This window comes from Ceratotherium simum, chromosome 3 (assembly GCF_057802395.1).
Source record: "Ceratotherium simum simum isolate JZ-2026a chromosome 3, ASM5780239v1, whole genome shotgun sequence".
Lineage (NCBI taxonomy): Eukaryota > Metazoa > Chordata > Mammalia > Perissodactyla > Rhinocerotidae > Ceratotherium > Ceratotherium simum.
In genome coordinates this window covers 92,903,359-92,917,243 of record NC_141902.1, presented here as the reverse complement: position 1 = coordinate 92,917,243, position 13,885 = coordinate 92,903,359, and the positions used below count along the sequence as shown (strand labels likewise).

The window sequence follows — 13,885 nt, the reverse complement described above, 5'->3', positions numbered from 1 at the left end:
AAAATGCCTGGGAGTGGTCTTGGGGGAGGGCAACTTTCTGACAAGAGAGAAACTGAGACTCCCATTCCTGAAAACACGTCCACTTTGTAATATCTTACTTTAACCAAAGCAAGTTGATTGGGGAGACATGGGCCAGTGTGCCTGTTGTCCTTTCTTATAGCCTCCAGAAGGCCTCATTTATCTTGAAGTTCCACAGAGGATTTAGGAATGTGGATCAAGGGTAGGGAGAAATGTATCAGTTGAAAGCAGAGATGTTTCCTACCAGTTGCAGCTGTCTGACTTTTTTCTTTGGATTTATAGTGAGTTGGGGGTGCTCCACTTCCTTGAGCCAAGACTCCTTGGGCAATTTATGCACATCCAGCCAAATGTCTCCCGCTCCTGCATTGGGAAACCAAGCAACCATTAAGCAACTGCAAGCAGGCGACAAGTTTCATCTGAGAAATGGCCTGTCTTCTTCAAACCCCTGGCACGGAGACCAGCACACCCTCTCAGAACAGCAACTTTGAAAACTGAAGATGTGGTTCTGCATTGGTTCCTCTAAGTCCTCACTTATGGAAAGCTGTAGAGCTCCTCCCCCAAGCCACCACATCGAAAGGGAGCAGGGACTTCTCACACTCACAGCACTGATGTTAACAGTTTTTAACCCAACTGTCTGCTCTGCCTCATGCCCATGTTTTCTAGGTTCCAAATGGTACATTCCACTGACATTCTGTCTTACAGCTACTCCTGCCTGGGGAGGAAGGTGCATATACAGAATCAGTAACTGGGAGGAGTATGGCTGAGAGGGTTAGAATTGGGAGATGCTCCAAGAGAATTCTTCTGACCAATATTTAAGGAGATGACAACCCATGGGGTGACTGTGGGACTTTATCTTGTCAAAGAAACATGCTCAGCTTCTATACCAAATACCTGCCAACCTGGGAAAGGTTACTTTCCCATGGTATAGGATTCTGGCTAAATGTTTCCTTAAAAAAGTAATCATCTGAACACCTTGATTTCAGACTTCTGGCTTCCAGAACTGCGAGAGAATAAGTATCTGTTGTTTTAAGCCACCTAGTTTGTGGTACTTTATTACTGCAGCCCTAGGAAGCTACTACAGATAGTAAAAAAGTTTCCTTTGATACATAAAACATTATAAAATATATATCTTCCTCAAGAACCTAACATTTGAGGGGCCTGGGGCAAGAGTATAAATAGAGGCCCATATACCATATGTCTAAATATTTAAAAGTTAAAAATCAAGCTAACAATCATTTGAATAAAACATGTTCTATTACCACAGTAATAATTGCAACAGGTAAGATCCAATGACGAATGCTAAAATTGGTGGGCAAAACTTTAAGGAGAAACAGGATATTTGCAAAGTCTCAAAGTATCTCCCCCCAAATGTTTCTCAATTACTGTGGTAGTTTCAAAATATGTCCAAAAATTCTTTGATCTTCCCACCTCCAGGAAGTGGTGCTGAAATTCTCTCCCCTGGAGTGTGGTCTGGACTTAGCGACTTCTAACAGAGTACGGCAAGGGAAACAGAAGCTCAGGCGTGGAGGAACCTGGCAGACGCCACTTTCACCAAGTGATCAAGGTTGACATCAGCAGTAGTGAGTTACGTTGCTATCACATACCCTCTGATGCGATGCAGGGAAAAGAGCACTTCACCTCTGTGGTATCTTCCCCCAAACCCTTAATCCCACTTGAATCATGAGAAAAATTCAGACAAACTGAAATTGAGGGACATTGCACAAAACTTCTGACTGGTATTCTTCAAAAGTGTCAAGGTCATGAAAAACAAGGAACGACCAAGACATTGTCACAGAGAGGAGTAGACTAAGGAGATATGATGACTAAGCGCAACATGGTATCCTGGATTGAACCTTGGAGCAAAAAAATTAGATTAGTGGAAAAACTGGTGAAATCTGAAAAAAAATCTGTAGTTAATAGTATTATACCGGCCCTGTGGCGTAGCAGTTAAGTGCACGCGCTTAGCTGCTGGTGGCCCGGGTTCGGATCCTGGGCGCACACCGACGCACCGCTTGTCAGGCCATGCTGTGGCAGCGTCCCATATCAAGTGGAGGAGGATGAGCACAGATGTTAGCCCAGGGCCAGTCTTCCTCAGCAAAAAAGGAGGAGGATTGGCATGGATGTTAGCTCAGGGCTGATCTTCCTCACACACACACACAAAAATCGTATTATACCAATGTTATTGCTTAATTTTGACAAATGAACCAGGGTTATGTTAAATGTTGATACTAGGGAAGCTGGGTGAAAGGTATAGGGGAATTCTGTACTATTTTATAAGTTATTTCTAAATAAAATGTTTGAAAAACAAAAGTGTTTATCTGGAAGAGACTGCAAATCTGAACCTTCTTAACAGCCTTTGGTTAACTTGCCTTGTAGGAGGAAGGCTGCAAAGTCCCCTCCTTGAGAAATCTCCATCTTTATACAGGTGGTTTGCTTGCTGGTGTCATCCTGAAAAGAAGAGAGATGCTGACAGAGTAAGGTCAGCCTAATGACAGAGAAGAATGTATTTCAGGGCCTTCTGTGGTTCACACTAGAGAACATAAATCTTTTTAAAGCTTGAGACATGAAAAGATGCCTCAAACTATTTCATACTTTCCATTTTTTGTACAGGAATTGGACAAGATCATATGTAAAAAAGTGGAACTCAATTTTCTGTCTAGAAGTTTTTGGACTTATTTCCTGGTTTGTAGACTACTCCTGATGATTTGCGGTGATTTCATACTATCTGATCTCCTGGTCAGGTTTGCAAACCCTAAAGATCTAGGCCAGCACTCAGTTATCCAAAATGAGTTGAAATAAGTTCTACATGACACTGAAAACTCTGGTCAGTTTGCTTGAAGAAAGCCTCTATCTAGACTATCGTAGTGTCTTAGTCTGTTCAGGCTGCTATAACAAAATACCATAGACTGGGTAGCTTATAAATAATAAACATTTATTTCTCACAGTTCTCGAGGCTGGAAATCCAAGATTTCCAAGGATTTCAAGAACCCGGAAGATTCAGTGTCTGGTGAGGGCCAGCTTCCTGGTTCATAGACTGCCTGCCACCTTCTCGCAGCGTCCTCACACAATGGAAAGCTCAAGAGAGCTCTCCTGGGCCTCTTATAAAGCACTAATCCCATTCATGAAGGCTCTGGAGTCCCCTGTATTTCCCATAAACTGGTAATCAGATCTAGAGGTTTGATTAGATTTAGGTTCAACTGTTTTGGCAACAATACTCCACAGGTGTGCAGTCTCCCTCCTGCATCACATCAGGAGCTCATAACAGCTGGTTGTTCTCTCGTAGTAATGTGAAGGTTGAGCATTGAGAACAGGTGTTGTCATCCTGGCTCATCAGTGATCAAGTTCTCCATCAGCCACCAATGGTCACTGCCTAGACCATTACTCTGCAAAATGGCTATAAAATTAAGATAGCCCAACTGGATCACTCCTTCTGCATTTGTTAGAATTCTTCTGTAAAGGAGATCCTTCCATCATCAACTATTTGATTACCCTGAAATACAGCCTATATAGGAAAGTCAGGATAAATCCTTGATTCTTTCCCTTAGTTTTCAGAAGATTGAGTCTGTACCCTAGCAACTTACAAAGCTAACAATGAAGTCTTCAAAAATATATTATGAATTAATGATTTTTTTTTGTGTGTGTGAGGAGATCAGCCTTGTGCTAACATCCACCAATCCTCCTCTTTTTTTGCTGAGGAAGACGGCTCTGGGCTAACATCTGTGCCCATCTTCCTCCACTTTATGTGGGACGCCGCCACAGCATGGCTTGCCAAGCAGTGCGTCGGTGCGCGCCCGGGATCCGAACCAGCGAACCCCGGGCCGCCGCAGCGGAGCGCGCGCACTTAACCGCTTGCGCCACCGGGCCGGCCCCGAATTAATGATTTTTTAAAAACAGTTTTTGGTGTGTTCTAACCCGGCAACACTACTTTCTTTGTAATGTCCCTGTCAATTTGGATATCAGAGTTATGCTGCTCTCATAAAATGAGTTGAGGATTATATATTCTCTAAATGTTTTTAGAGAGTTTTTTTAAACATAAAATTTAAATACAGTTAAAGGCACAAATATTAAATGTACATCTCGATGAGTTCTGGCAAATGTATACATCTGTGTAACTAACACACAGTCAAGGCATAAGACATTACCATCATCCTAGAAAGTTCTCCTAGTACCCTGTTTTAGTCAACTACCCCTCTATAGGCAACCAATGATCTGATCTTCCTCACCAACATAGATGAGTTTTTCCTGTTCTTAAATTTCATATAATTGGAATCATACAGAATGTACTCTTTGTACATTCTGGCTTCTTTCACATAACTTAAAGTCTTTGAATTTTGTCCACTGTGTTGTAAGCATCTCTACTTCATTACGTTTTATTGCTAAATAGTATTCCATTGAATATACCACAAATTTTTATTCATTCTGTTTCCAGTTTTTGATTTTTTTTAATAATTTTATTTATTTATTTTTCCCCCAAAGCCCCAGTAGATAGTTGTATGTCATAGCTGCACGTCCTTCTAGTTGCTGTATGTGGGACGCGGCCTCAGCATGGCCAGAGAAGCGGTGCATCGGTGCGCGCCCGGGATCCAAACCCGGGCCACCAGCAGCAGAGCGCGCGCACTTAACCGCTAAGCCACCGGGCCGGCCCATCCAGTTTTTGATTATTATAAATAAAGCTTCTATGAACATTCTTGTACAAATGTTTTTGTGGATATATGTTTTTCTTTCTCTTGGGTAAATACCTAGGAGTCAAACTGATGGGTCATAGATTTAACTTCGTAGAAACTACTTACTGTGGTTGTACCATTTTACACTCCTGCCAGCAGCGTATCAAAGTTCCTATTGCTCCACATCCTCGTCAGTATTTCGTATGCTTGGTCTTTTTAATTTTAAGCATTATAATAGGTGTGTAGTAATATTTCATTATGATTTTAATTTGCATTTCCTGTTAACTAATGATATTGGGTACTTTTAAAAATTAGTTATTCATATATCTTCTTTTGTAAAATGTCAGCTCAAGTCTTTTGCTTATTTTTTATTGGGTTGTCTTTTTTACTATTGATTTGGAGTTCTTTATATATTCTGGATATACTTTAAAAGGTATATATACACATTGCAGGTACTTTCTCCCAGTCTGTCTGTGGCTTGCTTTTTTATTTTCTTAATAGTATCTTTATAATAATAATAATTATGAAGACCTTTATTATCAGGTGCTTGCATTTTGTTAACTTTTTTGAAAAAATCAAGTCACAATGTTTTATTACAAATTAAAAACGAGGTTCTTAAAAATCTCAACTTGGCTGGATATGAAACAATTTAAAAACCTTTAAAGGTGTATTGAGAAAAACCAAGCTTTTTAAAAGAAACCTAGTTGGTATTACCAAAAAGAGACGTTTTTAGGTAAAAATAAAAACTGGATGCTGCACAGATAATGCCGATAGTTCTAGTTATCTGGTCAATGGTCAAAAAAACAAGCACTTAAGGTCTTCTGCTCCTATCTTTTGTTCACTTCTTATTGCTGGAAATTCACATTCATTTCTTGAACCAGGTGATGGTATACAGGTGGTAAGCCGACATTTACTCAGCCTGGCCCTGCTCAGCCTCAGAAGCTGATGAATTCTCAGCCAAATTCTCGGCTGCTTTTGTCCTTTTGCCATCTTATGGCTTAGGTTTTCCGGGTGTTTGCGTCAGCAGCAGAAGTTGCCGGGTAGCGGCGTGAGTGGCTGCTGACCTCAGGTCTCATCTCCTTGGTTTTCCTTCTCCTCTTCATTGCCATCCTTTCTGGGCCGTCTTGGGCAAGGAGGGCCAGTCCCCAGATACAGATTCTGTCTCGCTGTCTACCCTGTTCTGCACCCTGCTTGTCAGGCCCTCCATCCCTTCTCCCTGCACAGGATGGTGGGCATGCCGTGCTCGGCACCTGCAGGGTCTCCACACTTAGGCAGGTGGGGACTGTCACCTGTACCAGGCCCGATGCTGTGGGCCTGGCCTTCAGGGGCACTCTCTGACCCCTCGTTCTTTTCGCCACTCTCACTAGTCTGGAATTCTGCTGGTAACGGCGTGGACGTGGAGACGATCACAATGGTTCAGGTCTGCTGCGGATTCACTGTCTTGCACTGAACTCCACCAAGCCTGCAACATCTGCTGCTTCTGCATCCTGTTCTCCTTCGACAACATCAAACTCCACCACCTGTCCATCTCGTACACCACAAAGGCACTTCCTGGGGTTATTCTTTGTGGCAATCTGCTGTCCAAATACATCTTCCTTGATGTCCTTCCTGTTGACGAAACCATATGCGTTCTTCACATGGAACCATCTGACTCTTCCCTAAACCTTTGTTGCGATGACCTCCTTGTCCCCAACAGTGGGTGCCACTGCTCCCTGTGCTACAGCAGGTGGTATGGGTGTGGGCAGTGCAGAGGCTGCTGCTGGGTATCCACCTCGCCAGGGTTGTGGTCATAGTGACTGGGGCCGGCACGACAGCTGCAGCTCCTTCTGGGGTGTGAGGGTCACTAGGCTGGGCACTGGTGGGGTTGCTCAAGGTTCTCTGGGGTCTGCTCTCAGCTCCTGCTACCGATTGAACTCTAATAACATCTTTTGATGAGCAGAAGCTTTAATTTTTTTAACAGCTTTATTTGGGGTGTAATAACACATAATAAACTGCACATTTGAAGTGTACAATTTGATAAGTTTTGACATGTGCTATCCCTTGAAACCATCACCACAATCAAGATACTGAACATATTCATCGCTCCCAAAAGCTTCCTCCTGCCCCTTGGTAATCCTTCCCTCCAACTTTCTCCCACCCCACCCTAGGCAAAAACTGATGTTTTCTGTCACCCGATTAGTTTGTATTTTCTAGAATTTCATATAAATGGAATCATACAGTATGTATTCTTTTTTGTGTGACTTTTTTCACTCAGCATAGTTATTTTGAGATTTACCCATGTTGTTACGTGCATTAATAGTTCATTCCTCTTTATTGCTGAGCAGTATTCTCTTGTGTGGCTATACCACAATCTGCTTATCAATTCACCTGTTGACGGATGTTTGGGTGGTTTCTAGTTTTTGGCTATTACAAATAAAACTGCTATGAACATTCATGTACCAGTCTTTGTATGGAGATAATGCTTTCATTTTTCCTGGGTAAATACCTAGGAGCAGAATGGCTGGATCACATGGTAGGTGTATATTCAACTTTTTAAAAAACTGCCAGAATGGTTGTACAGTTAAACTTTACCACCAGCAGTGTATGAGAGTTCCAGTTGTTCCATATCTCTGCCAACACTTCGTATGGTCAGTCTGTCTAATTTTAGGCATTCTAATACACGTGTAGTGGCAGCTCATTGTTATTTTAATTTGCATTTCCCTAATGACTAACGATGTTGAGCATCTTATTTGCCTTCCATATATCTTCTTTGGCAAACTGTCTTTCTTTTCAAATCTTTTGCCCATTTTAAAAAATGGGTTATTTCCTTATTTTTGAGTTTGAGTTTTGAGAGTTCTTTCTATATTCTGGATATAAGTCCTTCATCAGATAGGTGATTTACAATTATTTTCTCCCAGTCTATTCCTTGTCTTTTTATTCTCTTAACAGTGTCTTTTACAGAAGTTTTTAATTTTGATTAAGTTCAATTTATCAATGTTTTCTTATATAGATTGTGTTTTTGATATTGGAGCTAAAAAATCTTTGCCTAACCCAAGGTCACAAAGACTTTCTCCTATGCTTTCTTCTGGAAGTTGTATAGTTTTAGATTTTACATATAGGCATATGATCCATTTTGAATTAATTTTTCTATATGGTGTGAGGAATAAAAAGTTTTTAATTCTGATGAAGTCCAATATCAATTTTCTCTTTTATGGTTAGCACTTTTCATGTCCTAAGAAATCTTTGCCTGTGCCAAGGTTGCAAAAATATTTTCCTGTGTTTTCTTCAAGAAGGATAATGTTTTAGCCTTTACGTTAGGCCTATAATCCATATCAAATTAATTTTTGTGTGTGTGTGTGAGGAAGATTAGCCCTGAGCTAAAATCTGATGCCAATCCTCCTCTTTTTTGCCTAGGAAGATTGGCCCTGGGCTAACATCCATGCCTATCTTCCTCTACTTTATCTGGGACGCTGCCACAGCATGGCCTGACAAGTGGTGCATTGGTTCATGTCTGGGAGCATGGCCTGACAAGTGGTGCATTGGTTCATGTCCGGGATCCAAACCTGCGAACCCTGGGCTGCTGAAGCAGAGCGCACGAACTTAACTGGTACGCCACTGGGCCAGCCCCTCAAATTAATTTTTATATATGGTGTGAAGTAGGGGTGAGGTTCATTTTTTCCCCCATTTTTTACCTAGCATTCCAGCATCATTTGTTGAAAACACTTTCTTTTTCCCACTGAACTGCTTTGGTGCCCAATAACGGTACTTTTTACAAGACAAACTACAACTAAAAATCTACTCTGGGGGCCAGCCCTGTGGCCTAGTGGTTAAGTTCGGCGCACTCCGCTTCGGCAGCCCGGGTTCGGTTCCCGGGTGTGGACCTATACCACTCATTGGTGGCCATGCTGTGGTGGTGACCCACATACAAAATAGAGGAAGATTGTCATGGATGTAGCTCAGGGCGAACCTTCCTCAAGCAAAAAAAGGAGGATTGGCAACAGATGTTAGCTCAGGGTGAATTTTCCTCAGCAAAAGAAAAAGAAAAATCTACTCTGAGCAATCCTCTCTCTTTTTTGGATTCATTGATTCACAAAACACTTGCTGAGAACCTACAGTGTGCTAGGAACAAGGGATATATGGGTGAATAAGACATGTCCCCCGCCCTTGGGGAGCTCACATCCAAGAGAAACAGCAGTCACAGAAACAAGTAAGTACGGAGGGTGGAGAAAATACCATGATAGAAATGTTGTTCTATATGGTGGTGGCACAGAAGAGGGAGAGAGAGCTCTTCTTGGGTATATCAGGGGATGTATCTCAGAGGAGATACTGAGCTGGTCTTGAAGGAAATTTAAGGGAACGAGGAAAATTTAAGAGGCACATAGTAGTCAGGGAGGCAAGGAGAGCGCTCCAAGCAGAGGGGATAGCATGGGCAAGGGAACAGAATGTGTATCAGCCTGGAAAATTTAGGGACTTGTAAGCAGTTAGTAGATATGCTGGTCTGGTGGTCAATTTGGACTGGAGTCCCTTAGTAATTTTCTTCTTTCAACAACAGGGTATATAAATCCAAGGCATTCAGCATGTACCCTCTGATGGCGGGGGATCTTTGAATTTGATGTTTTGGAGGCTCCCTGACCCGGGAGTCCGTATTTCTTTCCACTCTAGGACAGCTGTCATCACCTCCATATTAAAAGTAAACTTAATGTGCTACAGCTTTTGGTCCAGCTACAGGTGAAAGAAGAGGAACTTACCACTTCATTAATGGCTTTGATTAGGAAAAGACCATCCTTATAAAGATAAAACAGTCTAATGATACCTGAAACAGAAAAATAAGTGAGAATGTAAGACAGACAAGTGAGCCAAAGAAGAACTGGACTTTTCCATTTGACTTTCTGAAATTATCACCATAAGCTCACGCACTCTTAGGCCTCCACCCTGGCCCCTCCATTGCCCAGGGTGATCATGGTATCCCTGCCTTCCTCCACCTCTCACTTGAAATGTTCAAGTTCTTTTCCCGCCTGGGTCCTCTCCACCTAACCTGGCCCTTCCTCTTCTCCTGGAAGGCTCTGTAAGCGCTTCAGCCACATCAATCCACTCCTTGATTTCTATCCGCCTGTTTTAGCACATCATCTGTACTGCCTCACATTGTTATCCAATCGTTTCCTGTGAGGGTATTTTATTCCTCTCAGCGAGTTCATAGATTCCTTGAGGGAAAGAATCATATCTCACCGTTCTATGTGCCTCATCTCTCAACCCCCAACAAGCTCGTCATGCAGTTAATTTTGTTGAATTAATAATTCTGTCACTCTAGTTCCCATTTAACCTAAGGGCTCTATATATGATCATGACCCACCATGACTTCTTACTTCTTTCTTTAGGTGCCTCCCAGATACTCAGAACTTGCTTCTACACCCATAATACAGACCTTGTAAAGGCATCTGGCCCACCACGGGTGAAAGTCTAACTCAACCCAATCAACATCCAAGGGATATCTACTCCATGACCATGAATGTGCTAGGGACAACCAAGGCAGTCTCTGTCTTCAAAGTCATCACATTGAGGGTCACACAGACATGAAACCAATTAGATATAATGCAGTGTGACAAATGCAATCCTATCTTTAAGACCAAACTTCTCCTGAGTATCAACATTCCCACTCCAGATGCCTCAAAGCTGTGCATGCTCAAATGGAACTCTTCAACTTACGGACCCCTGAAACCTTATTCTCCTATAACTGCTATCAAGGCATGGCATCATCATCCACCCTGTTATCTAAGGCAGAAAGGAGTCATTTTTCTTCACTTATCCTTCATATACCTCCCCACTCCCGACCTCACACACATATTCCATCACTCATCAAGTTTTTCCATTACATTTTCCTTTTCATTTTAAAGCTTTTTATTTTGAACTAATTTTAGACTTACAGAAAAGTTGTGAAAATAGTACAAACAGTTCCCTTATTCCTTCACCCATTTCCCCTAATGTTAACGTCTTATAACCATAGTACAATTCTTCTTTTCATTTTAACGGACCTTGCCTTGGTTCAGACATTCATAATTTCTCTCCTCAATGAATGCAATAGTTCTTCCTGGTCTCTCTGCCTCTCATTTTGACTTTTTCAAACTCCTAACCAGTGTGCCCTTCCTAAAATGCCAATCTGGTCAGGTCGCTCTCCTGCAGACACAGTCTCCTCCAGGACACTGTCTACAGTTCTCTATACTGTAGTCCCATTGAGGGCCTGATTCATCCTCAGACAAGAGGGAAAAAAGCAAGCCCTGGTTCCTGCGAGCGGCAGGATTGCTGAATGCCCAAAGGGTAGGGGACTCTGGGGCCACGCCGCCTGGTTCAAATCCTGCCCGTGCCACTTACTTTCCATGTTAGCTCAAGTAACCTCCATGCCTCAGTTGCCTCTTCTGAAAAACAGGGATAATAAGTTGTACTTACCTCCTAGGGCTGTTGTGAGGGTTCAATGGGCCTCTATACGTGAAATGTTAGAATAGTGCCTGGCACACTATACTGTTCTGTAGGTGTCAGTTACCACTACATGACCATGTCTGGCTCTGCTGATTTCTAGAAAGGAGATTAAATTGAGCAACAGTCTACAGGTACCCGTTAATTAAGCTAAAAAGGAAGATAAAGAACAAGTACCCATTTCATCCACAGGAGCAATAAGTATTTCACTCCCCAAATCTGTGGCCCAGATGGAAGTGACATCAACCTTAAGTTTCTCCCAAACATATACTTGTTTAGCATTGTAGAGATTATAGATGGAGAATCCTTTGGCTCCTCCAATAAACACATAGTCTTGGGAAACAGCCATACAATTCGGCATGTTGTTGAGCTGGGAAAACAAAAACAAAGAAAAAAAAGGAATGATTTTCAGCTGTCACCATCTGCAAGTAATATGAACTAACTTTTCAAAGAGGGACGTGGGCCCTTCCTAGCTATAATATCATCCCCAAACATAGTGCTCATCTAATTATCTTGCCCAAACATCAAGAAAGTCATAGCATTCCATTTTTAGGGGAAAGGGGCCAGAGAAAACAAAGAAGCTGGGAATAAATGCACATTCATAACACTAAGCATGACTACAAGCCCTGTGATGAGTGGACAAGAGGCCCCATTCCCTGTACTTTATTCATCTAGAACACTGTGGAAAGAGTTATAGGTAAGGCACTGGCAGATTCTCAACCATCAAGCAAGATTAACATATTCAGAAAGATTTTTAAATAACAACAGAATATAAAAGACACTCTGCATAATCTTCAATTAACCAGAACACCCACTTCCCCAGGCAATTACTAGATCGATTTTCATCAACATCAGCATGCCTATAATCTTTCAAAAATGCACCTGTCTTATTGAATGAAAGTTCCTGGTAGGAATTCCTTCCCTGGATCAGGTGTTTTCATTTATTAACACTGAACTGAGAAACAGGGACTCCTGGTCAGCTGCTCCATACCTTGCTTTCTACAAGTGGAGGGTAGATGGTGGGCTGGATCCAGCTGAGCTCAGATTTCCTCAATGTGTCCCTCTCCTCAATAACTTCCCACGACCGGTCAAACAGAAGGTTCACCAGCTTGTTGATCATTCGATAAGGCTGAGGCAGGGAATCTAGCTCCTCATCTGGGTCCTTGAATACATAATCCTCTTCATCATCTTTAGACCAGTCCTTCTCTGTTGGGGATGGCACCTCCAGAGGCCCCTTTCGTGTAAAAACGGGCAGCCTCATCTTCTGGGCTCGACTTCCTTTGGGGGATGACATCACAGAAGGTGGCACTGAGAACTTCTATGAAACTCTGAAAAGCTGATAAAGAAGTAAGCAAAGGTACTTTCAGAAAAAGGGGAAGTTAGCAGAAGATAGAGCATCATCCTCTCTACCACAAATAGCCTACGGGGACTATATTCTAGAGACTGGCACTTTCCTTATTGATCACAGGGTTGTTACCACATTACTCTTCATATTAGTAGGGATGTCAGCAGAGACAGGTATTCACTATTCACATCCTCCAGGCCTGCCCAAGATGATGTGTGCTATGATGGAAGGAGAGGAGTTTGGCATCCTTGTTGCCTTTCTTCACCTCCTAAGAGAATGGCTGTCTTTCTGTCCCAAATAGAATTCACTCTGTCTCCGACAATGTATGCTTTCTCATTCTTCCATCTCTGCAAACGGCTGTGCTCAAGCCCGCTGGGTATGAGCCATGACTTCTCCCCTTCCCTTTCCCTCACCTCCAACCTGATGCAGTCAAGCACTTCCAATCCTTGCTGTCCAATCTGTTTCTTTCTCCCTATTGCCACTGCTGCCACTCAGGAGTTCTGTAGGTACAGTGCCCAGAGCCTATGAGACTTTTCAAGGGCCTACAGAAATGTTTGAGACTTGAAAAAAAATTGACTGAATAAAAACCCCACAACATCAACATAATTAAATATTCACAGAAATATTTACAACTTATCAGCTCCACTCTGTGTGTGTATGAAGTTCAAGCCTATAAGAAAAGAACAAGTCATCTGTACCTTATAAAACTCAAAACTGTACAAATTATAACAAGGCTTGCAAATGTTATAGTTTAAAAAAGGCATTTAATGTAGAACACAGGGTACATTTTAAGATGCTTAATGTAGTGGGGTAGGGTCTTGCACTGTCAGGTGCCTGGGGGCCATGGAAGTCTTATAAAGGCCCTGCTGCCATCACCTTTGCTCACCTGCTAAAGTACATTTGTGATGTTTCCAGCACATGAGCGAGAGGAGACTAGCTAAGTCTGAGTCTGAGTCTGAGTCTGAGAGGAAAGAACTACCTGAAATAATTAGAGGGAACAGTAACCTGAGCTCACACAGGTCCAGGAATGCCTGTTTCCACTAGCAACAATAGAAAACCTCAAGATTCACAAACACTGAGTAGAGTACTCAGAAGAGTCTTGCCAAGTGGGAAAAATTAGCCCTAGAATAAATGCTGCTCTGGTATCACCCACCAAATCTTAGAAGTTAGAAAATTAAACTATTACTAAGTAACTTAACCGCATGCCAGAATAAAGCTCAAGAATATTTATAAGAATACAAAAATATCCAGCACTGGGCTGGCCCGGTGGCACAGCGGTTAAGTGCGTGCGCTCCGCTGTGGTGGCCCAGGGTTCGGACCCTGGGCACGCACCAACGCACCGCTTGTCAAGCCATGCTGTGGCGGTGTCCCATATAAAGTGGAGGAAGATGGGCACAGATGTTAGCCCAGG

The 13,885-nt window shown here is 42.5% G+C and overlaps 1 protein-coding gene across 3 annotated transcripts in view; it reads right to left on the bottom strand.

Annotated features, from left to right (window-relative positions):
• Positions 1–13,885, bottom strand: part of WDR93 (WD repeat domain 93) — a 53,075-nt gene that overhangs the window by 30,569 nt on the left and 8,621 nt on the right. For all 3 annotated transcript variants that reach the window (XM_014788673.2, XM_087428938.1, XM_087428937.1), the window contains exons 2-6: positions 12,121–12,465; positions 11,307–11,499; positions 9,410–9,474; positions 2,388–2,466; positions 263–378 (exon numbers count right to left, since the gene is read on the bottom strand). In XM_014788673.2, coding sequence (XP_014644159.2) covers positions 263–378; positions 2,388–2,466; positions 9,410–9,474; positions 11,307–11,499; positions 12,121–12,423 — 756 coding nt within the window. In that variant the 5' untranslated portion in view covers positions 12,424–12,465. The remainder of the gene's footprint in view (positions 1–262; positions 379–2,387; positions 2,467–9,409; positions 9,475–11,306; positions 11,500–12,120; positions 12,466–13,885) is intronic.